The sequence below is a fragment of the Nannospalax galili genome, unplaced genomic scaffold (genome assembly GCF_000622305.1).
Source record: "Nannospalax galili isolate Female #2095 unplaced genomic scaffold, S.galili_v1.0 scaffold332, whole genome shotgun sequence".
NCBI lineage: Eukaryota > Metazoa > Chordata > Mammalia > Rodentia > Spalacidae > Nannospalax > Nannospalax galili.
In genome coordinates, this window is record NW_008333794.1 from 2,871,668 (window position 1) to 2,899,493 (window position 27,826).

At 51.6% G+C, this 27,826-nt stretch overlaps 2 protein-coding genes across 5 annotated transcripts in view; one reads left to right on the forward strand and one right to left on the reverse strand.

Annotated features, from left to right (window-relative positions):
- Zxdc (ZXD family zinc finger C) overlaps positions 1-2,028 on the forward strand; it is a 40,245-nt gene extending 38,217 nt beyond the window's left edge. For all 4 annotated transcript variants that reach the window (XM_029561336.1, XM_008828583.3, XM_029561335.1 and 1 more), the window contains one exon: positions 664-2,028. In XM_029561336.1, coding sequence (XP_029417196.1) covers positions 664-767 — 104 coding nt within the window. In that variant the 3' untranslated portion in view covers positions 768-2,028. The remainder of the gene's footprint in view (positions 1-663) is intronic.
- Positions 2,029-2,456: 428 nt separating this feature from the next.
- On the reverse strand, positions 2,457-27,626 carry Cfap100 (cilia and flagella associated protein 100). Its single transcript, XM_008828581.3, has 17 exons — positions 27,536-27,626; positions 26,563-26,675; positions 17,650-17,727; positions 16,112-16,212; positions 13,951-14,143; positions 12,918-12,985; positions 12,635-12,798; positions 12,302-12,382; positions 11,759-11,940; positions 11,424-11,462; positions 11,217-11,349; positions 8,933-8,981; positions 8,688-8,839; positions 5,995-6,130; positions 4,893-5,098; positions 4,281-4,374; positions 2,457-2,570 (listed from the first exon to the last, which is right to left on the reverse strand). The coding sequence occupies exons 2-17, from the start codon at positions 26,618-26,620 to the stop codon at positions 2,457-2,459; spliced, it is 1,848 nt and encodes a 615-aa protein (XP_008826803.1). The 5' UTR covers positions 26,621-26,675; positions 27,536-27,626.
- Positions 27,627-27,826: the final 200 nt, after the last annotated feature.

Sequence of the window (27,826 nt, forward strand, 5' to 3'; positions counted from 1 at the left end):
AAACTGAGACATACCCACTGCAGCTGGGAGTCTGTGATGCCAAAGTGGGAGCACTGGAGTTCAGCAGGAGAGGGCTAGGTCGTGCCACATCGCCCAGCCATCATCAGCTCCCTGGGCAGGCTGCCCTCTACATACCAGGTTCAAGAAGGGTTACTAACATTAAACAAATCTCATTTTTGCAGAAAAAGTACACAGGTATTTGAATATATGTGGGTCTATTATTGGGGCTAGAAAAACAATCTGGAAATACAACCGTTTTTAGTTCTTTTTTCTTTTGTTTTATGATTTAATGTTTTTTCCACCAGTAGTGGTGGTACATACCTTTAATCCTAGCACTTGGGAAGCAGAGGCAGGCAGATCTCTGGGGGCCAACCTGATCTACATAGCAAGTTCCAGACCAGCCATGGCTACATGGTGAGACCCTGTCTCAAAAAACAAACAAAAAATATTTAACATTTTTCATAAGTTTCAAATAAAGGAAGAACATGTTTTTAGTTAAGAAAATTCAAGTATGTTAAAACTGTTTGCTCCATGGGGTCCAGCTGCCCACCGTGAGGAGGTGGGTGCTGAGGTGCAGAACTGGATGGCCTCTACCCTGCCTTCTGTGCTCCCCCTCCCTGCTCCCTTATCGGCCCCTCCTCACCTCTCTGCTTGGTTTTGCAGGAGGTGCTTCCAGCGCCTGCAAGTTCTGTTGGGTCCGAAGCTGTACAGGTGCCCGGAAGCACTATCAACCTGCAAGACCTTCAGTGACAGCAGCTGCTGCCTGAGCAAACAAGGAATGCATTCCAGGCTGTGCTGCCCAAGGCCTCAAATGACTGGTGCAGGTGGGGAGAACTCACTTGGCTTCTGCTCAACAGTCCAGTCTGGTTCTTAGAGACTTCAGGGTACATTTACTGAAAACGTTTTCCTTCTGTTCTAGCAGGAGCAGGTTTGGGCTGTGTTTTTTAAAACTGCCATTAAGGGTTGCTGTGAGTGAGATGCATACTGTGTCCATACCACACGTGGTGTGCATTACAGCCCTTCCCTAGGTCCCCCTGGGCCTGAGCCGGGTAGCACTTGTTACATTAAAAGGACCTCTGCAGGAAGTGGGTGAGCACAGGCTTCCCGCTCAGGTACGATAGGGCATCAAGTTGAAGCGTTTTAGCATTTTGCCTGAGCAATCTAGAAATCTTTCTTTTCTGAGAGCTTATAAGACACTACTTCTCAGTTCCTTGGATGGTGAAAGATGATTGGGGTGGCCTGTTAGCAAGCCCTCTTCCTAGACTGTAGCTCAGAGTTTGGGATGGGAGAGTTAAAACTTTTAAAGTAATTTTTCTAAATCCTATATTTGGGTATTAATGGTAAATAGTAATTTGACAGCAGTTTCTACAGTGGTATTCTGAATACTATAAATTATGTGTAGGGCTGTGACGATATATGTGTTTTATGGTTAAGGTTGAAGGTGTGCATATAATATATCCATGTATGTTTTTACAGAGTGAGTCTGTCTTCCAGGAGATGGTTGCACATATTTATTTGTTAGTTAGGACTGGACACAGGGTCACTGAGAAATGCTCTATTTTTTTCCTTGGGCCTTCTGAAGTGTGTGCTTGTTCAGATGCTGTTGTGGTTCTGCCCTACCTGGGTTGCTCTATTTCTTAGGTTTGGGGCAGACCCTGAGTCTGAGCCTGAGTCCTTTCTGGCCTGCTCTGAGGTGCCATCTGCCTGTGTGCTATTCTCAGTGAGGGGATTATAAGCCCCATTTGAGACGGCTTCTTTCCACAGGCCTCTCCAGTATCACAGGCCAAAGCTTAGAGGCTGAGCTTGCCCACCTGTCATCAGGGCCCTCCCCACTCAATAGGCAGTCTGGCACTACTGTTACCTGTCCTGGGAGCCCATCTCAACAGGGAATCCCTGCCTTCTCCCATGGTCCCCAGTCAGTGTCTGCCAAGTAATGGGACTGACTGGCTGTGGTGTTCTGGGCACTGAGGCTCCTTGCTGCCTTGGGCCCAACTCCTAGTACAAATGAATAAAAGTGTATGACATGCACCAGTTTTTGCCCTGGCTTCATTCAAGGACTATGTACACTGTTAAGATTCTTCCCCCTTCCAGTAGCAGTCATAACTCATCTGCCCAACTTGTCACTGGCTCTTGTCTCCTGGGGCCAGCCCCACCCTCCATCTCTGAGAGACAGGTCTAAGCTTCTCTCCAAGCCACTGTTTCAGATGAGAACCAGGATGGTACTCCTTCCCTCTGGTACATGCTTTGGGTTAAATGAAGAAAGAGGGCTGCTAAGAGTGGGTAACAGGCTGCTCCTTAAACAGGCCATCCAGACTCTTGAGAGACATGAGTTTATTTCCTGTAAGGAAGCTGACAGGGAGAGCACACGGGTAGAGTTTAGGTCCCCCCAGGCCCACAGCCCCTGCCTGTACTGACTGCCAACCTCTTTCTTCCTGAGCCTTGAGCCAGCTCTGGCACTAAGTGAAGAAGAACAGCATCTCTTCCCTGTCCTTGTCCATCAGCGTGTGGTCAGACTCATCCTTCACTCTGATGATGGGGGGTTGGGAGCGACACACCAGCCTTCTGCCTCTCTGCAGAAGAAATGAGCTTGGTGAACCAGCACTGCATGCAGAGATGCCATGGTGCCCATGTGCCCTGCTCTCAGACTCAGGAAGAGGCCAGTAAGCTCTGGTCTTGGAGACCAACCACCTGGGCATAGGACTGACTAAAGGCATCTGAAGTGTGGGCTATTTCTACAGTCACCTTGCCTCCTTTATAGAGAGCACACCTTTTGAGGGTTGAGCTAAAGCATTTCATAGCTCAGGACTTCTGCAGGAGCCCCTGCAGTGTGTTAGAGCTCAGGTCTGGCTCTAAAAGAGAGTGGTCACTTAAAAGGCCGGATCTAACAGCCTGAAGCTATCAGGTCACACCTTCCTACAAGCTGTGGCCTAACACCAGCCTTTGGTTTATGACCCTAACCAGAACCTGGTTCCCCCTTATTGATGTGAAACTTGCTAACAGCCCCTGAAAGCTTGTCTGATATTTCCTTTGTTCTTGAGATTTGCCTGAGAGATGCTCTGAAAGCTGGCCTCTGCCCCCCGCCCCATCCCCTCATGGTAGTTCCTTCTCTCTCTCCCTCCCTTCCCTCTCCCCCTCCCTCTCCCCCCTCTTCCCTCTCTCCCCTCCCCCCTCCTCTCCCTCTCCCCGTCTCTTCCTCTCCTTTCCCTCTTCCCCTCTCCTCCCACTCTCCTCTCCCCCCTCCCTTCCTCTCTCCCTCTCCTCTCTCTCCCTCCTTCCCTCTCTCCTCCCTCTCCCTACCTCTTTCCCTCTTCTCCCTCCCCCCCCCCCCTCTCCCCTCTCCCCCCTCCCTTCCTCTCTCCCTCTCCTCTCTCTCCCTCCTTCCCTCTCCCTCTCCCTCCCTCCTTCCTTCCCTCTCTCCCTCTCTCCTCCCTCTCCCTCCCTCTTTCCCTCTTCTCCCTCCCTCCCTCACTCTCTCCCTCCTCCCTCTCCTCCTCTTCCTTTCCTCCCTCACTTCCTCCTCCTCCCCCCTCTTAATGAAGCTGCTTGGGTTTTAAAGGAAAGTTCCCCTTCCCTCTAAGGCTCCATCATGTTTCTCTCTCCATACATTGTTTCTGTCCATTGCTCTTCCTCCCACCTGAGGCTCAATCATGGCCTGAGGCCCTTTTTCCTAATAAACAGCAATTTTTTAATGGAATTAATGTGTCAGCTTCTTTTCCAGACTAGCCACCCGTGGTCTTTATCATTATATTGGTGTTATTATATTTAACACAGTGTTCATTCCTCCCAAGTGACAGTATATGTGGTATGTTTCACAGAAAACCCACTGGCTCTTCTCTCAGGGGCCATGCTTAGCTCTAGGCCTGCTTTCTGAACCAGGCTTCCTGTTGTCACATCCAGAAGGTATAAGGCTGCCTCAGCCCATTTCTGTGGGGTAAGGCCTTGGATCCAGCAAACTAGGCCCTAGGGAAAGGCAGGGAGCTTGGCCTAGGGTCTCTCTGGAGGGTGGGTAGAGTGGCAGGACCCCAGGACTAGGTGTTGGTACCAGCTCTGAGCTGAGAACCTGCATCTGGCAGGGATGAATGGACGTCCAGGAGAAAACAGGTCCTGGAGGGCAGGGGTCTAGAAATGCCTGGCTGCAAAGATATGCTGCACCCTAGCTTGGCTCTAAAAGCAGCTGCCTCCACCTTCAGCTCAGTGACATGTCTGCATGTCTTCTAGCCTCAGAGCTCTGGCTAGAAGGTCTGTGGGCCCCATCCCAGTGGTCTGGCACCACCTCTTACCTTCTTTTTGATCTCAGCCTGGGCTCGGGCTCTGGCCCGCTGCAGCCGTTCCTCCTGAAGCTGCTTCTGCTCCCTCACCTTTTCTTCCCGAATCCTAGGGGAAGAGGTGGCTGACAGGGTCTGGAGCCTAGGAGGGACACCTCCTTATCCCACTCAGGCCCCAGGTTAGGCCATGCCCTCCTGCATGGATAAAATTGCCCCTCTCTTCCTGTCAGTCCTGAGCAAGTTGACCTAAACTCAGAAGGAAGGCAGGGCCTGATCCTGGTCTTGAGAGTGACCTAAAGTTAAGATCCACATCTGGGTCCCTGTTCCATGTGTTGTTCTGTGGTCACCCATGACAGCCTGGCACCCAGCTAGGGCATTAGTCTCAGAGCAGGTGCTGGGGATCCAGAGGAGAAGCCCCATGCTGGGGAGAAACAGACAGACTTGGGTAGATGGCTGTGTCCCAGGGTCCCACATGCAAGTGGATGACCTGGCCAAAAGGCCATGGCTCCTGCCCTCTGGTACCCACAGACCCTGGCCTCTACCTCACAACTGAAGATAGCCACTGACCAGAGCACCCCGGACTGGAGCCAGGGCTGCAAGCACAGGAGGGTGGGCCTGGCTGCTCACCTTATGCGCCGTTCCCGCTCCTTGGCCTTCTCGGCCTGCTCAATTCTGGCCGGGGGCACATGCTCCAGGTTCTCCAGCAGCTCATCCAGCAGGTGTTCCACCACAGTCAGCATCTGCACTGTACCCAGGTTGGCCTCCTGCTGCTTACCCACACAGTTTCGGTACACATCCAGCACCTTATGGTTCAGGCTTTCCAGTAGCTTGTCCTGAAAGGTGGTCAGCAGTATGGCTGCCAGCCTCTGCTTACCCTCATATCACAGCCTGCCCATACCATCAGCCATGATTTGCCAACCAGGATAAAGCCCACAATGTGGGCTCAGAAAATGCATTGGAGCAATGGTACCTGCTTTTCTTAGCTAAAATAGCCCTTGTGCCTCTATGGTCAGGCTCCTGACTTATCTCATATCCTAACCCAACCCCCAGCTGCCTTAACAAGCCCATTGAGGTCAGTTTCCTGTTCCAGGGTGCTATGCACTGGCCCCAGCTCTCTGTGGGACCACATCCTTTTGTGGCCCTGGGTAGAAGAACTCCCTCCTCTCTGAGCCTGTTCTGACATTTAGAAAGAAGGTAACAGCACCTGCAATTTGGACACTGGGTTGGGGATTAATGAGCAACAGCAGGCCAGAAGGCTTAGCTGTGCCTATGCCCAGTGATTCCCGGCCAGGCAGGAGCCAGTTCAACCATTGCTCCCTGGCCCCATGTCTTAACATACAAGACACTGGGCAGTACTAGAAAAAAAAATCAGGACATGAGTGAATACATTAGGATGTTTCTGGGTAGGATGTTGGTCCCTGTTCTCTGCTCCTTGGAGTCTATCCTCAGCAGTCTCTCACCCTCCCAGCCTAGCCTGAAGATATCCTTTCCCTGGAGTCACCACGTAAGACTTGTGTGTGTGTGTGTGTGTGTGTGTGTGTGTGTGTGTGTGTCTTCAGCAGCAGACAAATTTGTGGAGCAAAAACAAAGGCACATGGGAGGCATACAGGCAGCTTGAGGGGCATGAGTGAGTGAGCAGACCCAGGGGCAGGTACCACATCAGGGGCCCAGACAGAAACTGGGAGGTGGGCAGGCCTCAGGCCCAGCCCTAAGATACCCCTCTCCCTACCTGCTGATCACCCTTATACTCCCCAAAGTGGAAGACACGGGCTTTGAGCTGCAACTCAGCCGACAACTCTTCCTCCTTCTCGATGGACAACAACATTGTGGTAATCCACTGATTCATCTGGTTGATCTCCCGGTCCCTGAAGGGGCAGACAGCTCATTCAATGCCTGGGTCCCTACTCAGCCTGACCCAGTAGGTAGATCCCTGTCTGAAAGCCACAAGCCCAGGAGTGGGCAAAGTTCTGCCCACCAGGGTTGGGACAGCATGGTGCAGAAAGAAGAGACATCCACCCTTTGCTCCTTGTGTCTGTGGAAAAGCTTGAGATGGATGGTTCTTTGTGATTTTTTCCAAGTTGAAATTCCCTTCTAATGTGCCAAGACATTTTATCGTGAGTAGATGTTCAGCTTTGTGAAATAGCTTGTTCCCTATTGACATGACCATGTATTTCCCTTTGCTTTTCCATTCAATGGCTACCTTAACTAAGTTTTGCACCTTGAGCTGGCCTTGTGCATCCCTCCGTTTGCCATGGTAGATTTTTGCACATTGCTGGGATTCAGCTTGCTTTTGTTGTTGTTGGGAGGTGGGGGTTGTGTCTACATCGATGAGCCACCCTATTCTGGACTCTTTCCTGAGCCATCCATCCCTGGCTTGGCATTAAGATCATGCCAGCCTTTCTGTGAGACAAAAAATGCTGCCTCTTCAGTCTTCTGGAGATGGCCAAGAAATTTCATTATTTCTGCCTTAAATGTGTGAAGGAGGGGTGCACATATGTGCACATGCATGTGGAAGCCAGAGGTCAACCTCAGAGGATAGGATCACTCCCTGCCTGGAGCTTGCCAAGTAGGCTAGGTTTTCTGGCCAGTAAGCCCCAGGGATCTTCCTGTCCCTGCCTCCCCAGTGCTGAGATTACAAATGTTCAACCCCGTGCCCAGTTTTTGTTTTGTTTTTTCACAAGGGTTCTAAGGATCAAACTCAGGTCTTCCTCCTTGTAAGGCAAGCACTTTACTGACTGAGCCATCTCCCCAGCCCCCTTCAGGACCTAAGGCTGGTTTCACAATGTTGTTATTTGTTCAATTTCTTTCATTGGGGCCTATTCAGTTATCTGTTTTCTATTTCTCAAAAACAGCTCCTCCAGGGCTGTAGGGAAGGGAAGACCTGTCTTGGGGATCTGCAGGGTGGTTGAGTGCATGAGCTGTGACTCAGGAACCACACATGGGTGCTTCTGGAGATGGCTCTAGCCTGTCACCTCCAGCATCCTGCTGGGAGAGTGGATGGCTCTTTGGGGGGAGGGGCTTGTCTTCTAGACTGGTCTCCAACTCTGGGAGGCTCTTATCCTCTCCCCAGAGCATCTGTCTGTGTCCCTGGTACTTGCCAGGATTCCAGGAAAGTTTGCACGAGAGCTAGTGGTTTGATTTCATCCTGGAGGCAGCTGCACTGGACCATTGAGATGAGTTGTGAGGAGCCTGGATCCCACCTCAGGGCCTGTACCCTGGCTGCTCCTGCTGCCTGAGCCGTCTTTCCCAGGGCTCTGGGTGGCTGGCTTCTTCGCATCTCTCAGGTGCCCTGGACCTCCTGTTGCTTTCTTCTGGCAGCTTTCCCTGCCCCTCATCTGTCACCTGCCACTTCGGCCCCTTCATGGCACTACCATGTCTTCGTAGCATGTATCACTTTCTACCAGTCAAATTGTGGATCTCTTTGCCGAATCTACTGCCATCCAGTGTAAGCTCTATGCAGGCAGGCCTAGCCTGACTCTTGCAGGCCTTGAGCCCACTCAGAAAAGATGCTTTGTGTCTGAACCCTGATCGCTTCCCCTGGCACCCCAGCCCAGCAGGCACTACACAGCTCCCTTGGGCTCTTGGGAGGGGTTCCAACAGAGGGGACTGGGATGGGATGCCTGGTGGCCACACCCAGCAACAGGGGTTATGGGTGTCTGTCTCCAGTGGGACCAGCACCTGCCTCCCCTACCACCTTGTTGACTCTGCCAGGAGCCTGGGATTTCCCCCAGGGTCTTTCAAGAGCCCTGGCTCCCAGACTTGAACAGATCTGCCCTCCTAGGCTCCACACATCCTACCCTGGCCACACCTGTCTCAGTATGGCAATGCCCATCCCCGCCTGGTCACACCCACTCCAACATAGCCATGCCCATTCTAGTATAGCCCCACCCAACCCATCCTGGCCCCACCTAAGTGTAGCCATGCCCATCCCAGCATGGCCCCATCCATCCCAGCATAGGCATGACATGCCAGCCTACCCCAGCATGTCAGACAACTCTGCTTCCCTGTCTCCTCACACTCAGCTGTGCCACCCTTGTCCTGTGCCCACTCTAATGTTGCAGATCCCCCAACAAGGCAGGTCTTTCCTGCCCCACAGGCCTGGCGGATAGAGAAACCCCTGCCAGAGGTGTGAGGACCTCTGGCACTACCTCATGACTGAAGTGACTTGAAGACCGGCTTCCAGCCAAGCCAAGCCTGCCTCAGGACCCTGAAGTGCCACAGGCCCTTCACAGGGCAGGGCTGGCCTCCCAGGGCCTGGCCAGTGATAGAAGGGCTCCAGTGGGAGGTCCTGGGATGCTTGCCTTCTGGCTGCAGGTGGCTCTGGGGTCCTGCTACTCACCCAGGGCCTATGTGAGGAAGAGGACAGCTAGTAGTGCTGTGGGGGAAGAATGTGGCAGGAGGGCAGGCAGCAGGGGAACCTACATTCGGATCTGGGTGTTTTTCAGAGTGGTGTTCAGATCATCCAAGGTCTCCTCCATCTCCTGCGTGTTCTGGATCAGCGACAGATTCTGTTCTTCCAGTTTCATGAATTCGTCCAGGAGCTGTTGGGGCTCTGTGAAGTATAGCGCCTGCTCCTACAGGGAGTAGCAGAGGGGTGCTATGCAGGGCAAGGCAGGGTGTGGTGCTTGGTGGACGGGGGCAAGGTAGAGGAGAGCCCAGCCACAGACCTCCCCATCGCTGTCAGTGTTGTCTTGTGGCAGTACTGGAGAGTTGGACCTGAGGACAGACAGCAGGGTCAGGGCTCCTTAGGCACCAGATGTGGTAGTGTGCACTAAGGACAGAAGACATGGGTGGAGCATGCTCCCCATCTCCCTTCTCCCACGTTGTCTAGATGGCCCCAGGCCCCTATCAAGGATCTACAGCTGTCACCCAGCAGCCAGGGGCCACTCAAAATTGAACTAGCAACTCTCCAGTTATGGAAATCCATCCTCCCCCAGTCCCCTAAGTGGCTCTGCTCTTGGCTTGTCAGCCATTCCTCTCTCTAGGTGCAGACCTGACCTCAAGGACCTTCACACCTTAGAACACTGCCCAGATGTCCTTCCTCCCTACCAGTCATTTCCTAAGTGCCCCTCAAGCCGTCAAGATTGGGTCTAGGCACTGCCCCAGTGGCCCCCGGCCTGCTTCAGCTGGGCTCTACCCAGAGGGTGCAGCTGTGCTGACTGGCAGGCAGCTTCCCAAGAACCAGAAATGGAGATGCACAAGTGTTAAAGGGGAAGAATCTGAAGGTAACTCAGCTCAGTCATCTGCTCAAGGTACTGCAGGGCACTACTGGCCCCTGATGCCTTCCTGAGAATCCACCCTCCAAAGGGATACAGCCCTCTCACTTGTGACCTCAGAAGCATACAGCCTGCCCAACTGTATTCAGTGGTTCTGGTCACCTGGCTCCAGCTTCTTAAATTGTGGGTACAACCACATGTGGAGCTGGGAGACTAAAAGAAGAAATAGTGAAAAAACTGGCCACAGGAGAAAGGCTTCTGAACAAGCAAGGACCAAAAATTGATTCTAAATCAAATGTGTAAGAATCCAGGGTCTTTCTTTCAGCACCCACCCATGTTGCATCATCTATCACTGTAGCCTTGGTTCTGAACAAACAAGTGCGCCCCGCACTGTGAATGCTGCCATGTCACACACCACCAACAAACGCTGCCTGGAACACCTTGGCTCAGATCTGACTACTGTACATTACATGCTACAGTGCCTCTACTGTGCATGCAAAGTTTCTGCTCTTAGAGAAACAGTGGTTTAGTTACAGAAAACAAAGACAATTTTTTTATAACCATTCTTCAGCATGCATCAAATTAGTATACCTTCGGATTGACCCTAAATGTATTTCTCCCATTTTATACTACGTATTTATACAAAGTGGTGGTCTCAGTATTGACGTTTCTAAAATCAAAATATCAGTGAAGTCTGAAAAACAGAGAATGCACTGTGTCCTGCAGTATCAAATAGTCGACCAAAATTTAATTCCATATGCAAAAATAAGTAAATATATCCATCTCATGCCAATTTGCTTTTGTCCTTAATACATGATAAAAATTATATGTGCCAGAGAATTGCTTTAAAATCACTTTCCTTATGATTTATGATCAGTAGACATTAGATTTGTATGCCTATATGCCCTGGGTGATATAAAGTTTTTTCAAGTGAAAGGATCAAAAGTGAAAAAAGTTCAAGAAGCCCTTTCCTAGCTAAGAGGTAGAGGAACAAGGATTCAAAGCCAGGCCAGTAGGATCAGAGCCTACTTCTCCCAACATAGAGCTCCCAACATAGAGCTACAGGCTTGGGCTGACCTTGTCAGAGAGCTGGCATTGAACTCTGACCTCTCAGAGCCTCTGCTCCTAAGCACCATGGAGGGAGCACCAGGTCCCCAGCCAGCATCACAGGCCAGTCAACATACATCCAAGTCACTGACAGTGGCTGCCCGGCCTATTTCCACAGCAAGATCACCAAGTGCAAAAAGAAAGAGCTTAGAAGCAAAGAGAGGAGGAGTCCCTCCAGACTGCCAAGCATAGGCAGGGACTTGGGTGACTGAGGGTGAGAGTGGAGTCAGGAACGGGTAGGGTGGCACAACTGAGGAGGTGGTCCAGGCCATCTTAGGGTTGGTTTGTTTCTCTGTATTCTGGGGCTCTACATCTGGGGCTAACCCTGTCCAGGTTAACCAACTCCTAAAGACAGGAAAAGAGGCTCCTCCGTGCACACCTTCCAATGAGGAATCTCTCCAGCTCCACCCACTTCTTTATTGAACTGTCACATGGGACTACTGCCCACTATAATCACCTCCAGGCCCAGACAAGGGCAGCCCTACAGATCAGCCTCAACTGGCTTCCCCTTCCTCATCCTTCCCTGAAGCACAGTAAATACCCTGCTGACTTCTGTGACCCTGCTGGCCTGGCTGACTCCTTGAGTAGAAGTAGCCTCTGTTTCCCCAAGCCTCTGGGTGCCACTCACAGTCTGGTGTCCATCTCACTGTGCAGGCTGGGCTGACTTTGGTAACCGACCTGTGGAAGGCTGAGAGTGCTGGACAGGACCTGCCCCAGCCGCCCCTGCATAAGCTTCGAGGGTTTCTTCAAATTCTGAACCTCTGGGAGAAGTAGGAGATTTCCATGTACCCTGGCATGGGGTATGGGGCCCCCTCCAGGCTGGGGCAGCCTGTACCTTTCCATAGCAAGGCTGTCTTGCTCTTGGTGCCAGATCCTACAGGAAGCAAAAGAAGAACCCTAGATGACCACTGCTTTAGGAGGCAATTCAGGCTCCTAGCCTGGGAAAAAGAGGGAAGGGACTGCTTGGGAGGAAAGCCCTTGGTTTGACTGTGGGACGGCTTAGGCTGAGCTTCTGAGGGTTTGAGGAGAGCACTGCTCTGTGTAAAGCCAGCCAGGAAAGATAGGGCAGGCCATCCGGGGCCCCATGCTTGCAGGGCGCCTTCCAGTTAGGTGCAGACTCTGCACCATTAGCAGAGCACACCCTTGGGAACCCGTTCTTTTTTCCCCTACCTCTGTCCCCTAGTAAGGTGGGTGTGCTGCTGTCCTTGGCAGTCTCCACAGACTCCTTGACCTTTCTGAGAGCTAAGCTTTTCTTCTCCTGCTCTTCCAACCACTCCTTGGGTGACAGCTTGTACAGGAAGTCCTTGTAAATCTTGTAATGCTGTAAAGTGTCTTCGATTTTGGAGATTTCACTAGGCCCAGGGAGGGACGTGGAAAGTCAGGCTGCAGCCACCACCAAGCCCCTGCCGGGAGGGACTGGGAAGTGTGCATGCCCTACAGGGCCAGAGCAGCCAGAACTCCCAGCATTATGTTATGGCCCTTGAGACCTGCGTCGGTCCTCTTTCCTGGGGGCTCTATCTGCTGCTTTAAGCCTGAGCCACACTGGTCCTGCATCCTGCTGGTGTGTCCTCAGGAGAGTCCCTGAGCCACATCGCCCCCCATGAAATAGGCCACAGCCTCCCACAGGGTTTGAGAGTCTGATAGGTCTTCATGGTGCTAAGAGGCCCTTGGCTCCAGTGAGATGATGAAAAAGTGCCTAAGCTTAGTGCTTACCTTTTGATGTTCATGATCTGGGCTGTAAGGTGCCTGATCTCCACAATCTTCTCCATCTTGGCCTTTGTCTCCTTCTCAGCCCTGGGGGAGAGGAGACAAGATGGCCAATCATGGATCGTTAAAGAACAGCCAGAGATGGAAGAAGCCTTGATCTTGACCTTTGGCACTGGTCCAGTGGGGAGCTGGGAGCTATCTAGGGTTCAGGGCTATGGGTCAAGGTTAGGGCTTGGCTAGAGCTTTGGGTCCTAAATCCAGCTGAGGCTGGATTGGGCCTGGCCCAGGGTGTGGGTCTGTCTGCACAGGCCTAAGGACACCTAGGGCCTGTGGTCTCACAGTCTCATGGCCTGCACAGAGCTTCGATCATTCTCCCTGAGGAATTCATCAAACAAGGACGCGTCTTTCTCTAGGAACTTCTCAGCCCGCTGCAGCCTGGCCTCTTCACGGATTGCCAGCATTTCCAGCCGCTGGATCTCACTGCGCTTCATCTCTAGGGCGTACTGTGGGCAGGAAAAGTGGGCGTCAGAGCACGTAGCCTGGGCAGGAGTCCAGCAGGAGGCCTTTGCTCTGCATAGCCAGATCCATTTAGAGGCCCTTACCTGGGCACAGCCTAACCCACCTGGAGAAGAAACATGCTCCGCTTTTGCTCCATGTAGCCGTTTAATGTTTCTGGTTCCATGTTCTTTTCTGCAACAAGAACTGGGAGGTGAGTGGGAACAAGAGGCCAGGCCAGGCTGGAGCTTAGTACTCAGGAAATCCATCGAGAAAGGTTTCTGCCACGCCCCTGGGATCCTCTTTCTGGCAGAGGATGTTTGAGTGAGGAGCTCTGTTCTACAGTCTACAGGCTCTGGGCATGGCTTTCCTGGATGAGCCTGGAGAAGCCCCTGCCCCTCAAGGACACCAGGTCCCCACAGCAGTTTAGGCCCACAGCTGGGTCCATCCTCCCCTGCCGGCCACCACCTGCCTCTTTCAGGCTGAGAAATGGGTGACAGACTCTCACATGAAAACCATCAAGTTTAGGGCCATTGTCGAGGTGGAGACTGGGGATTGTCTGTTTCATAGTCACAGTACTCCCATGGTCCCCTCTGCACAGGGCTCTCTGGTCCCAACTGTTTCCTAGCTTTTCACTCATCTGGTCGGTAGGATATGAATGCATGCTTAGTACTTGGGACTTCCTGCTGGGTAATAAAATAAGAGCTCACAGATACATACATCATTCAGTGTGTTAACACTATTAGTCCCCACAATCCATGATGTTGACACAGAGATATATAGGGGTCTAGTGCTGCCCATGACTGTGAATCTATTAAGTGCTGTACTGTGACCAGGACCTCTATAGAAGGCAAGTTCCATGTGGCCTCCTCACAAGCTGAACTTGTCCATTGACTGCTGACTGCTGACTGCTGGGTAGATGATGGAACCCAGGCCTCTCTACACACTGAGCTGACTTCTACCCCTGTGCAGCCCTCAGACCCATTCACCATGTGCACACCACATGATTGGCATGCCCTTGGAGCTGCAAGCCCATCAGAATGAAGCTCTACAAGATGCTGGGTGACAGACGCAAAGAGGACCTTTCCCAGCCCCATGGGAAGCAGACTGGAGGTGTGACTATCCCAGGTCCCCTCCCACATAAGGTGAGACTGCTGCACCTCGGGTCATGTCCAGCTTCCAGGCAGTGTTGTTTCGGAAGGTGTGCAGCTGCCAGGTCTCAGCGATCAGCTCCTGATCCTCTGTCTCCTCTTCCAGCTGCAGCTCTCGGCGCAAGCTAGTCTGCTTGGCTGAAACCTTGGATGAGTATGTCATCTTCTGATGGACCCGTAGCATCTTCTTCTGTTCGCGTTCCTATGGGGGGTGGCAGCCAGTCAGCTGGTCCTGGGTTCCTCCCACATGCCCCTTGTCCAGTTTCAGGGGCTGTAGTAGTACATGCACAGGGCAGGCAAATGCTCACATATGTGTGTGCGCATACACTGGTGCCCCTGTTCCTGAGCACTCCTTGCTGCTAGTGCCCCTGGGGAGGCTGTGGGTTCCTGAGCACACCCTCTGGGTTTGAGCACAGTGGAAAGATCAATGATCACCTGAGAATGGGACCCAGCAGAGGCTGTCAGATAAAACACAGGTGCCAGCTGTGTGTTCAGCCAGATCAAAGCACTCCTGTGGTTAAAAGATGATTTGTCTGTCCCTTCACCCAAAACTCCCCTTTAACTGAGGGTTGGCCAGTTGATTCATTGCCTGTTTCCAAAAGGCTTACAGTACAGTTCCCTCTGCAGGTTGTCCTGTCAGTTGGCTGGAAACTCATTGGTGGCCACCTGTCCCACTGCCCCCAACCCCCAGGTTGTCATCATGGCCTATCCCAGGATGGCAGGGGAGGGGGAGGAGCTCTCTGTCCAGACCATCTCTCAAGCCTGAGCTCTGTCCTCTGGCAGCCCAGGCCTTGACAATGACTGGGCCACCTTCACTCTTGTGGGCCCTGCACTGAGTCCCTCTTTCAGACTCTTGGGGTCAGTCTGTCTCCTGCTGGGACCTGCCAGCTCCCACAGTCCAATATCTGAGAGCCCCCAAAGAATCTCAGCAAATGCAGGAACCAGCCTGAAGCCCCCAATTGGCCCCTCTGTGCCACAGGAAAACAGCACCCCTAGAATCCCAGTGGCAATAGATCAGACAGAGGAGAATGGGCAGCTACCTGGGGTAGGGTGCAGCTGGGGGCCTGCTGGCTGCAAAGTTGGGGGACCCACTAGGTGAGATAGAGCCACGGGGTGTAGAATGTTATAGGGTGTGTGACTCCTCTGGGTGGGGTATAGGTTAGAAACGTTCTGGGTGGGGAGGGTGTAAATTGGGTATCTGCTGGGTTAGAGGTGCAGATTCCTGAGGGGTGAAAGGGAAGCATGCAACAGGGTACTGCTAGGTTTGGGAAAAGAAGAGATACCCAATTCTGCATCCAAGAAGAGTATGCTTCTGCCTGCTGGCCCCTTTCCATGGCTGGGAAAGTGCACTGAGTATCACCTCTTAGAGGCCTGAGCCTCTCATTTTAGGGGGAGGCATGGTCACCTTATTCCAGGTCCTAATGCAGAGGATGAGGGGCACGTCTTTCCCCCAGTGCCCTACTGATGTTGACATGGGGTCCTACTGCTCTGAGAACAGGAGATGCAGAGTCTGTCAGGGGACACAGGTTGCCAGGCCAGCCCAGGAGACAGGTGGAGTGTGGCATGTGGTGTGAACTGCATTATCTGTGCTGCTGTGCTGGGGGGCTGTGGGATCCGGGCTGCCCTGACTCCTGGGCACATTGCTGTCAGGGCAAAAAGCAAGAGAAAGTATGCTGGTGTGGAGGCTCCACATGCCCAGCACTCCCAGGCACTGTGGAGGGAATATGCTTAGGGGGAAATGTGTAACTACCATCTGAGATTCTAAGCAGAGGGCCCTGTATGAGAATGGAGCAGTTGGGGATCCCTGAAGTAGGGGAGAGGGCCTGTGAAGTTTGTGACAAGCCTTGAAGGACAAGGGGAATATTGTGGAGGAATGGCATTTCATGCAGGGGACAGTGTAAGAGATGGAGAGGTGGCCGCAGCAGCTAAGGAGGCCACCTAACTAAGGCCCAGAGACAACAGTGATGAGATTTGTAAGACAATGCAACAGTTCCAAGACATGAGCCAGGCAAGGTTACCACTTGATGTTGTAGGAAAAAGTGAGTCAGTGATTGTTCTGGAGTGAGAGTGAGTTGAGGAAGGACATGTGGCTGCTGTTTACCTGAGACAGAGGAACAGAGGGCAAGGATGCTTCTCAGAGAGGAGGGCGGCCCCAGGTCAGGATACTTACAGCAATAGCTTTATTCCGCTCCTGCTCTCTGAGCAAGAAGAAATCCACATCCCCTGACACGTGGAAAGGGTTAGTTGAGGGGTCAAGAGTGCTCGAATGCCCTGCGGAAGGAGAAAGTGGCTTGTGTCTCAGGGGTCCTAATGACATCTCAGCCCAGCATGGGACACACAACATCAATGAATGATTTTGTACCCAGCCATGCTTGAAGTCCTCTCCTGGGCCTGGAAGCCCCCATGAACTTCCCTCTGTAGCTGAACCTAAGGGAGCTTGGCTCTTGCCCAACACCTGAAGAACACCCCAAGCACAGGGACCTCTGCCTTGAGCATCTGCCCTCTGTCCTGGCATCTACAATCTCAGCAAAGTTCCTTTCACGGAGGAGGGGAGCTGGAGGGGAGATGGAATGAGCACCCTGAATGTGCTGGTACTGAGAGCAGAAAGTCAGGCTTCCTAGGGGCAGGGTGAGTAGGGTACAAGATAGGCCAGCTACTGGATGCCCCAGGGAGGCAGGAAGAGAGCCATCTGGGGAACCAGAGGTGGGCCAGGAGGGGGCGGCTCATGCAGGTGTGCTCTGCAAAACCCTGGTTTCATGCTTTTCAGAAGGCTCTAGCATGGGCACCAGGGGCCTTCTCTGTGGGCCTTGGGAAGTCAGGAAGTCAGAGGGGTGAGCAGTACACAAGGTCCTGCAGGTCCTTCCCCAGCAACCCAATAATGTTAGAAGTGTGAAACTGCAGGACAGCTCTGGAGAAGGTGCCATGGGGTGGTGAAGAGCTCTGGGAGAGAGGTGGAGCAGCCATGGGCCTGCCTTCAAAGCCTTCTGTATCCATACTGATGGTCAGGTGGACTTTCCATCAATGAAATGTGGGCAAAAACTGCTGGATGGGCTCCTTGGGAAAGCTGATTAACAAGAGGGCAGTATAGTAATTAGTATGAATTGTCAACTTGACATAATCTAGGATCACCTAGGAAGAGAGTCCCAGTGAGGGCTTATCTAGATCAGGTTGGTCTGTAGGTATATCTGTAGGGACTTGTATTGATTAAGTGAATGGATGTGGTTGATATGGCTTCCTACAGTGGTCCACGTGGGTGGCACCATTCCCTAGGTTTGGGTCCTGGACTACGTAAGAGTGGGGCATGTGAGCTGTATACATCCATTCCTCTCCACTCTTGACTGTGGATGTGACTGACTGGCTCCTTTCTTCCTGCCTGGAGTCAGACATGATGAGACTGCAATCGCCCCCGGCATTCTGTGACCCTGACACAACTTTGTATTTGGAAGTCCTAAACACCTTTCTGGTGGAGCAGAAGGACTTAGGACCTGGCCACCTGGATGCCTTCAGGGGTGCTGCTTGTGGAGCCCTGGCTGACTCATTTCCCATGACCCATGGGAAATTCAGTCCTCCTGATGTTCCTGTTGAGTTCTGTCCTCCATTATCAACAGGAACTGCAGCACTCCCCTCCTCCCTGCACCCTGGAGACTAAGCCTGGGGTGCCTAGGAGGAGGGCCAGGCTCTGACTCTAGCCACCCTGCCCCCAACTACCTTTGCCTTTTTTTGCCTTTTTCTTTTTGTCGTCAATAATCGATGAAGAACTGTTGTTCAAGTACTCCAGGCTGGTTCCTGGTAAGACACAAACAGGAGAGCCATAGCTGTGAGCATAGATTCCAGGCACTCAGGGCTCCAGCCAGAGCTGCCTTGTGTGCCAGCTGTAGCAGCTTAGCCTGGCCTAAGATCACTCTGAGCCTCTCTGTCAATGTCTGAGTTGAGGACAGTGACTGCTGAGCAGCTGTGAGAGCTGTGCACAACAAGGGCCATGGGTGCTCCTCTCCTGAACACTAGGACAGTGGCTGTTTCGAACCTTCCCTTCCCTCTGCCCCCTTCACACAGCCCTTGTAAGCAGCACCGGGCCATTTTAGAGATGTGTGCAAGAAGGCTCAGACAGGTCAAGGGTCCAAGACTCCTCCCATGGCCAAATGAAAAAGTCAAAGACCCACTCCTTGAGAAGTCCTGCCCCCTTCAACTTGGGGAAGATGGTGACCTGACCCCCTAGGGCTGGCACATCTCTTCAGGTTATTGTGTCACTGTGGGCCCCTGCCTTGTTGACATTGTCAGCTGACACCCATAGGTAAGAAGCATATGGCTCTATATTTCCTCCTTCCATCCAATCAGAGCTCACTGCAGCCTGGAGGCCCAGACTCTGCGGGGACACTAGGAGAGAGCCAGGCTGGGATGTGGGGGTCAGGGATGAATTGTGGTCCCAAGTGCCTTGGGATGGAGGCAAAGGAGTCAGGGCCAGGAGGCCTGGGCCCCCGAGTAGAAGGTGAGCAGAGAGCTTTGAAGGTCAAGCAAGCCAGGGGTATACAGCTAGCTGAATCTGAGGAGCTGAAGCTGGACCTGGGAGTCTGCATCTGGGCCTGGGGTCCACAGCTGGATCTGGAGGGACTGCAGCTGAACTTGGGATCCACAGCTGGATCTGAGGCTTAGAGATGGACTTTGGGTTTGTAGCTAGATCTGGAAGCCTGCAGCTTCACCTATAGCTTGACCTGGGACTTGCAACTCTATCTAGTCCTGCAGCAGAACCTGGAATCTGAACCCAGACCTGGATCTGCAGCTGGACCTGGAGTCTGCAAATGGATCTGGGGCTCTGCAGCTGGATCCGGGGGCCTGCAACTTGATCTGGGGGCCTGCAGCTTGATCTGGGGACCTGCAGCTTGATCTGGCGGCATTGTACTGAACCTGAGGACCTGCAGTTGGACCTGGAGGCCTACAACTGGATTTGGGGTCATATAGCTGGCCCTGGCCCTGCAGGGCCTGTAGAATTCCAGTTTCAAGGGGGGTGGGGGGTTGCAGCAGGGAGTGAAGAGCTCTGAGGTGAAACTCCAAAGCTGGTCCTGTTTTTTCAGTTCTTCATGTTTTATGGTAAACTTTCTCGGTAGTAAAATTTTATTAGCCCTATCATAAAAATTAGTCAACTAATAGCCACAGTGAAAATAAAGTCAAAATTGTACTGAAAATCTTGATTCTTTTGTTTGTTTATTTTTGAGACAGGTTCTCTCTGTAGCCCCAGCTGGCCTGGAACTCACTATGCAGACCAGGCTGGCCTTAAACTCACAGAGATCTGCCTGCCTCTGCCTCCCAAGTGCTAGGACTAAAGGCGTATGCCAGCACACCTGGTTGATTCTTAACTGAAAAGGAAAGGAATACATATAACCAAAAGTTTTCAACAACTCAGGTTTATAGCTCTGATAGGATACAGGTCCAAGTGATGTGAGAAACATCCTCACTCACTCTCCCTACCCAATAGAATTTTTTTCCCTTGAGATAAAAATCTTAACATAGAATTTTTTTCCCTTGAGATAAAAATCTTTAACATGTACCAGGCTGGCCTCAAACCCATGATTCTCCTGTCTCAACTTCCCAAGTGTTGAGATTACAGGCATGCACCTATCTCTAATTAAAAGCATTTTATGGGAACTAGAGAGATGGCTCAGCAGTTAAGAGCACTTGCTGCTCGTCCTAGTTTGTTCTTCATTGCTGTGACAAAACACTCTGACCAATACCAACTTAGGAAGGAAAGGGTTTATTTGTCTTACATCTCCCAGGTCACAGTTGATCAGGGAGCCCAAGGTAGGAACTCAGGGCAGGAACCTGGAAGCAGGAGCTGGAGCACAGGACATGGAGGAATGCTGCTTACTTGCTTGCTCCTCTAGCCCCTGCTCAGCCTGCTTTCTTATGCAACACAGGCCCACCTGCCCCAGGGGTGGCACCACCCACAGTGGGCTGGGCCCTCCTACATCACTCAACAAGAAGATGCCCTCAGACATGGCCACAGGCCAATCCAATAGAGGAAATTCCCTAATTGAGGCTCCCTCAACCCAGGTGTGTCAAGTTGACACTAAAGCTATCCAGCACACTGCTCTTGCAGAGAAGCTGAGTATAGTTCCCACTACCCAAACATGGCAGCTTACAACCATCTGAAATTCCAGTTCCAGGGAACCTAATGCCTACCCACTGCTCACGGGTGACATACTTGCAAACATGCACTCATACACATAAAATAAAAATAAAATATTAAAACAACAAAGGTATTTTATGCATGCACACAAATCTCTTGCTTTTTCACTGAAAGCAAATACGTTTGATTACATGCTGAACCTCAAGGGCATTGTGCTAAACGAAGCAAGCTGTCACAAAGAACAGGGGCTGGGGGCCAGGCCTCCACTGCCATGAGGTCCCCAGAGCCCTCAGCTTCCCATACAGAGGCACATAGGAATGGAAGTTAGGTTCTCAGGGGAAGCTGTGTGTGAGTCCTGTGAGCTGCTTACCCTCAGCAGAGAGGAACTCTGATGGAGGTCAGAATGAATGCACCAGGTCACGAGCCAGCATTCCCTTAGGCTTTAAATCCTTGAGATAAATAACAACTGCTTTTAGCCTTAATGTGTAAGGAATGCCATTAAGCTTGGCAAATCTGCATCTCCACCAGCCTAAAACTAAAAACATAAGACATCTGAAGTCCACAGCAGAAATTTCTCATCTGCCTGCCTACCTTGCCTGCCTACCAACTCCACGAGTTATCTGCCCTTCCTCTAATTTCTGACTCCATTTGCTATTTGGCTGTAAAAGTTCATGTAACTCTTTCATGGCAGAATTGGCATACAGGGTCACCTGAATCTGTTTCAATTGGTACAAAATTTCTGTTTGGGACAAAGAAGAGGCTGTGGGTGCTGGGGCCGGCTGTGTCACTACATTTACGTTTAACAATGGTTAAGATGGTCTGTTGTTTTATGCTGTTCACTATAATTTAAAAGTTGTTTTTTGTTTATTTGGTTGGTTTTGTTTTTTGTTCTTTTTGAGACAGGGTCTCCCTGTAGTCCCGGCTGTCCTGGAACTCACTATATAGACCAGGCTAGCCTTGAACTCACAGAAGATCCGCCTGCCTCTGCCTCCCGAGTGCTGAGATTAAGGCGTGTTTTTCTAAATGCACAGCTCATTCAGGAGCCAGGCACTTAGTTCAGCAAGCCCAATGCTGGACCCTGGAAGTTTTTTCACTATTGTGACATCTCCGAGCTTTCACAATGGTTTCTCTAGATCACCGAGTTTAGCCCACCTGCCGCCCCAAGCTAGGAGCTGTCAGCCCTGCAGCCCTTGTACTGCCACAACTTCCGGGCCTCAGCCTGTACACTCAGCACTCTGAGGTCTGATAGGCCTGGAAAAAACCAACACAGTTCACCTTCTAGTGCCTAGGCCAGAGGAGCGCCCCCTGGTGGCCTACAGGAAGCTGTGATTGGGGCATCACAGTCCTTCATGCAAATGAGGGACTGCCGCAGGACGGCTGAGACTGGTGCAAACTCCACTGCCACATCCCCTTTCTGAATATATAAGCAGGATGTGTGGCTGCAACGGACTGCTAGGTGCTTACTTTTGCTGGGCTTGGTGCTGTGGCTTTAGGGCAACGTGGTTCCAGAGAGCCCACCTGGGACAGCTCAAGGGCCAGAGAAAAGAGGCTGACCAGGCAGCTGCAAGAATTCCAGGGCGCTGCCAAGCATTAAAGTCTGAGGATCTGAGCTGCAGTACTGACTGCTTTTGGTGGCTCCTGAGACTATCCATCTCCAGCTTTCCTTCCTGCTCTCGCCTCTGGGTGACACTGTGCTTGGGAAACCCCAAATCCTGGTATCACAAAACAAAGGCTCTCCTTGGAGTGGTCCTCTTGTCTCAGAGGGAGCAGAGCAGCATGGAGGGTCCCAAATCAATAAATGGTGGAATCCTGCCTGGCTCCATTCCCCTTTCTCCTACCAAGAGAAAGACCCCCTTTCCTGGGGTCCCCTCTCCCCAGGCATGGTGGGCCAGGTGTCCTTAAGAGACAGTTTTGTGTCACAGAGCTGCCCTTGTTTCCTGGCTGCCCACCCATGCAGGTCAACTTGGTCTTGATCTAGGGGTCTCTAGACATCGCTGGATAAAAGATGTCCTGGTCCTCAACTGGCAAGTGCTGTTTGATCCTAGGGGTATGTGGACTGTCTGTGGGTGTGCATGTATAGGGTATACTGCAGTACCCTAGGAAACAGCAAAGTCTTGGGTCCCAGTTAGCCCTCAGAGCAGGTACATGCATGTTAGTGAGTCACCAGGATGTTTACAACCAGCACCCAGTGGGGATGTGTGCAGACAGAACAGCTCTCCAACACTCATACTAAACCAAGTCACAACACTAAAGCACACAGGGTGGGGTGGAGGGCACCTAGACTAAGCCCACTAAGCCACATGACCCTGGGCTCCCCAGCCTTGCCCCCACCCCCTTACCCTCATCCAGTCACTCAGCCTTCTTGTGCACATGTCTAAAAGTATTGCTGGGTCACGTGTGAATTCTGTTTTGCACTTTTTGGAAGATCTGCCAGACTGCTCCCACAGTGGCTGCTCCTTTTACATCTCCAGTGAGATAAAGGTCTTTCAACTTCCGCTCCTCACCAACACCAGCTGTCTTCTGGATAGTCACTTATTGACAATGGCTTAACGCATGTGAATGACTGTCTCATCTGGGTTTTGACTTTAACTTCCCTGATATGCACAGCTTTTCGTTGGTATATCTTTTGAGAGGTGTCTGTTAAGCTTCTTGCCCCTTTGGGGACTGGATTCTTTACTGTTTATTGTTGGGCTTTATAAAGGGGTATATTCTGGGTTTTAATCTGTCAAAGATTTCTAAATGTCAAATAAATATCTAGTTCTCCAAAGATGGAGGGTAAGAGGGCAGGAGCCAGTGGAGCTGAAGCAGTAGGCTGCTCTGTGCAGCCCTTCAGCAGTCAGGTGCAACGTCAGCAGTCAAGCCTGGCCCTTCTCTGCAAGACAAAGGTCACAGGAGGCTCTATTAGGAATGAGAGCCACCTTTCCAGCCTCCTAGGAGTTTACCAAGCTCTTCATCAAGTTCTCTCCCCTGGAAGCTATGATTGTCTGACTAGAGTCCAGAGTCAAAATCATTCCTTGTATGTTGAAAAATAAATAAATACTATAAAGAAGGAGAAGGGGCCTACCCACAAACTAGTTAGTTCTGGTTCCAGCCAGCTCAGTTATTCTGGTGGAGGGATGGATTCCCGGGTGTTCTGACCACCATCATCCATGACCCCACTGTATCCCTGGGAAGTCTGTCCTTTTGCACTCCACTAGAAGGAACTGTTAGTCCTGTTTTCTTTTGGAGCGTCTCTTGGTGAACAGGCACAGCTAATTGGTGGCTGAGGCTTTGTTACATTCATATGTCACCTCTAGCAGCTTTCTTGTAGATTCTTTAGGGTTTTCTACATAAAAGGCTGTGTCATCTGTGAATAACCTAACTCCTCTACCCCTTTTCAGTTGGAAGACCATCATTTCTTTTTCTTGCCTAGTTGTTCTGGCTAGAATATGTCATGCCAGGTTGGACATCGTTGCCTCTCTCAGGGGGTGGGGCATACTCTCTAGCTACCAGATTTCCACTGATGGCCTGTTATATGCCAGGCTCTGGAAAAACAGTCTACCAGGGAGAGAGCAAATAAAGGACGGGCAAGTAGGTCCAGTGATGGAAAGTGTTCCTGGGAAAAACAAAGCAGAAAACAGCAATGAGGATGTTGGCGGGGTGTGTGTGTGTGGGGGGGGGGGGCCAGGTTTTGAATGGGATGTTCGGAGGGCCATCACTATATGACTGTGTGACCTGAAGGGGCTCCATGGAGGAAGCCACAAGGGGAATCTGGGGCAAGAAGGTCCCAAAGGGCTGGAGAGATGGCTCAGCAGCCATAGGCCTGTCACCAAGAAGAGGTGTGATGGTAGGGAAATGTTGTGCGGGAAAAAAAAAGAAGGAAAAAGGAGTAGGGGTGTTGGGGGGGGTTGTGGGGGGGGGGGGGGGGGTCCAGGTTTTGAATGGGATGTTCGGAGGGCCATCACTATATGACTGTGTGACCTGAAGGGGCTCCATGGAGGAAGCCACAAGGGGAATCTGGGGCAAGAAGGTCCCAAAGGGCTGGAGAGATGGCTCAGCAGCCATAGGCCTGTCACCAAGCCTGACCTAAGTTTGATCCCTGGAACCCACATGGTAAAAGGAGAGAACTTATTCCCCCCGAGTTGTTCTCTTATCTCCACACATATGCTGTTGATTCACACATGCCCCCTGCCAGCACACATCTATAAGAATACATGTAATTAAATTAAAAAAGCAAAAACAAGAACATCTTAGGAGAGGTGCCCAGACACTGGAAGTTCTGTGTGCTTATCCTGAGTCAGTGGTAGAGCAGGATTGGATCCCCAAAGGGCAGGGCTTGCTTACTGCTGCCCCTCCCAAACTCCAAGGCACCTTCTCTGTCTCATCTCCCCTGTGCCACCAGCACAGAGCCTAACACACCGCAGGTGCCCAGGAAATATATGTGAAATGACCACGGCCTCAGAGTGACCCAGTGTGGGCAGCACATGTGGACGACCAGCTTTACCCACTGTCCACAGGGCTGCACCATAGCCTGGTTTCCAGTCAAATATAATTTTGTCACTCAGTGAACAACCCCCCATCATGATGGTCAGGATGGATTTTGGACTGGCTATCAGGAGCCCTGTGTCCCTAAATGGGCCCTGCACTGAGGCTGGTTGCTGAGATCTGGGAACCAGATCTTTTGGGCTGGTCTTGTAGTCCCAGGCCTGATAGGGAGCTGTGGCCCACTCTGGGCTCTCCCTGACCTTCACCATTGGCTTAGGCCTTCCAATTCCAGGTCTGCCTGGCTGACCTAGCTTTCCCACATACTCATAGACCTTCAAGTTTCTCAAACCACTGTCTGATGCTCTGCCTCAGCACTACAGGGTGCCCCAACTAAACAGACCGAGGTGCATCCACACAGTGTTACGTCCTTCCATCGTCTTGTAATAGAGTTATCCTGTACTGTTCTGTGTGTGAAAACAGGTAATTTGTCACCTGTATACTTCAGCCTTCAGTTTTTAATTTACTCTGAGTGAAAGAGAGGAAGAGAGAAAGAGAAAATTCACAAGTGTCCTAGTAAGATATTTATAGTGGTGCATTTTTAATTTTTTTATTATTTTTAAAATTTTTTAAAATTTATTTATTTATTTATTTTGTCTTTTTGAAGCAGGGTCTCCCTGTAGCCCCAGCTGTCCTGGAACTCACTATGTAGACCAGGCTGGCCTTGAACTCACAGAGATCCGCCTGCCTCTGCCTCCCAAGCTCTGGGACTACAGGCATGTGCCACCACGCCCGGCTAAAGTAGTGCATTTTTTAAAAAAGCAAAGTGCCCATTGTCTCAGACTGGTGATAAAGCATGTTCCATTACTAATCTGCTCAAAAGCACAAAATGTCAATTGTTTTTAAGTTTTTCGAGACAGGGTCTCAGCATATAGCCCAGGTTGACCTCAAACTCATGATCCTCCCACCAGGGCTGCCCCACTGCTGGGACTTCAGGTGTGCACCACCACTCCTGGGAATTCATCTCTGGGAATTCTTAATGGACGCACTCATGGACAAAGCACGTGCAGAAAGCAATTTTATTGTGTGGGAAAAGGATAACTTGTAGCCTCATTTTTGCTTGCTTGTGCCCAGAGCTTGCTTGGAGGTGACTCTGGGCAGGCAAGGCAGGTTGAAGGTAGGCTTTCAAATAGATGGGGGACTGGGAACACAGTTTGGGAGTTTGAGCCATGGAGGACTTTCCCCCAAAAACACATTAAGTTAGAATTTAAAAGCTGAAGGGAGAGAGCAAAGAGACGGTACTGTCCCCTTTGTCCACCTCACAGCTTCCCTCAAAGCCACCCACTGAGAGCACCTGACAGCATGCAGGTCATTTCCACCGAGGAAAGACTTCTTTCACCCATGGCTAGCAGAAGCCGGCTACCTCCTCTGGGCTCAGCCCTGTAGCCATGGCAGCAGAAAGCTGGGAGATGCTTGCTTCCATGGTGTCATCTCTCCTGAGCTGCTATGGAGAGGAAATGTGTCCTTCCAAACATGCATATTTAAGTCCCTACCTCAGCACCTCAGAATGTGGCCTTGTCTGGAAATAAAGTCCTTGCAGACGTACTCCATTAAGCCAAGACCATTCTGGCATAAGGAGGTCCCCCAATTCAACATACTCCTGCACTGATACAAGAGACACTGGGGCACAGAGATACGGGAACAACACCATGGGAACAGAAAGGTAGAGATGGTTAGCACCCCTAAAGCCAAGAGCAGTCAAGAAGACAGGCACCCAAGAGAAGCCAGGAGGGCCTGGGACAGACTCCCCAGAGCCTCAGAAGGGCACCAGCCCTGTGTACCTTCCTCTCCCACATGGCCTCCAAACTGTGAGTTTAAGTCATCCAGTCAGTAGGGGTCCAATGTCACAACAGCCATAAGAAACTCATACCTTGTGTTGATTTAGACCCACCTAAACCTTGAGTGAGTCTAGACCTAACTATCCCAGGCTTCAAGGCTCCTTTTGACTTCTGAGAGGCCCCACCCAGCTCAGTACTTACTGTCATCGGTCACGTTCACGTTCACAGGGGACAAAGAGGAATGGGTCTTGGGCATCATGGTTGAGGACCAACAGGCAGCGCAAAGCTTGGCCTTAGTTGAAGGAGTGCCTTGCCTGGGGAGTGACACAGTAGTTGAGTGGGTGGACCTCCAAACCCACATCCCACCTCAACCCTGGGTGGTTAACAACAGCTAGCATTTCCAGAAGCCTCACCATGTGGCCTACACTGCCTATGCCCTGCATCCAGGCTTAGTGGGGTCCACTGTCCCCTCCTGGGCAGCTCAGCTGCCTGGATCTTCCTGTTGTTAGAACACACCAGCTTTGGTCTGCCTGGGGCCTCTGGTTTTGCAGCCTCTTGCCTAGCTTAGGTTGAAAGTCTATCTCCCTTCAAATCTGAGCTCAGATGTCAGCTGAGAGCCTTTCCTTCAACCACCAATGCACACAATGCCCCTTTACTGCAACATAGTTTAAAGAGGTCTGTTTATTGTTTCCCACAGAATGCAAGTTGCATGAAAACAGGCCCCCCTTCCACCTGTCAGACCTCCTGATGTGATGAGGCACCCCTCAACTAGGGAATGAACTTTCATACTTGCAGAGGCATGTGCTGGAATTCCCAACCAGGAAAGACAGGTGCTGGGGATCAAGCCAGAGTTCCTTGCAACTTGGGCCATACCTGCCACATGCCTGCGACAGACCCTTATGGCACGGACGTCCCCCCGCCCCCAGGAATCCTGCCTCCTAATACCCTCTGTTCTATGGTGCCCTGGGGCCCCTTAGCGATTTAGCGAGAGCGCACAAGGACGCAGCGACAGAGGGATGGAAAGGGGCTTTGGCCTGTCACAAAGGAAGCAGAAAGCAGAAAGGAAAGGCTGGGAGCCTTGCAGGGGGCCTTGCTAAGATGTTAGGACGGATTCACCACGCGTGCCCGGGCCACCGGGCCTGGAACCCCCGGCCCAGGCCCCGCGCGCACCCACCGGCCACAAGTGCCGGGCTCGCTCCGAAGCCTCAGAGCCCCGGTTCTCCACTCTGCCGGTCCTGAACTGCGTTTATGGCGTTAATGTTGCCCAGGCAACCATTCTTCACATGGGTTGTGACATCACCAAATCACGGAGGCGGGGCTGGGAGGCCCAGAGTTCAGCTGCCGGACTGTGGTAGGGGAAAATTTATTGGTGACAGATGCCAGCTCAACGGAAACCGGAGGGAAGGAATGGTGAGCAGGAGCCGGGCACATCCGGTTCCTACTGGTTCATCAGTTGGATGTTGCA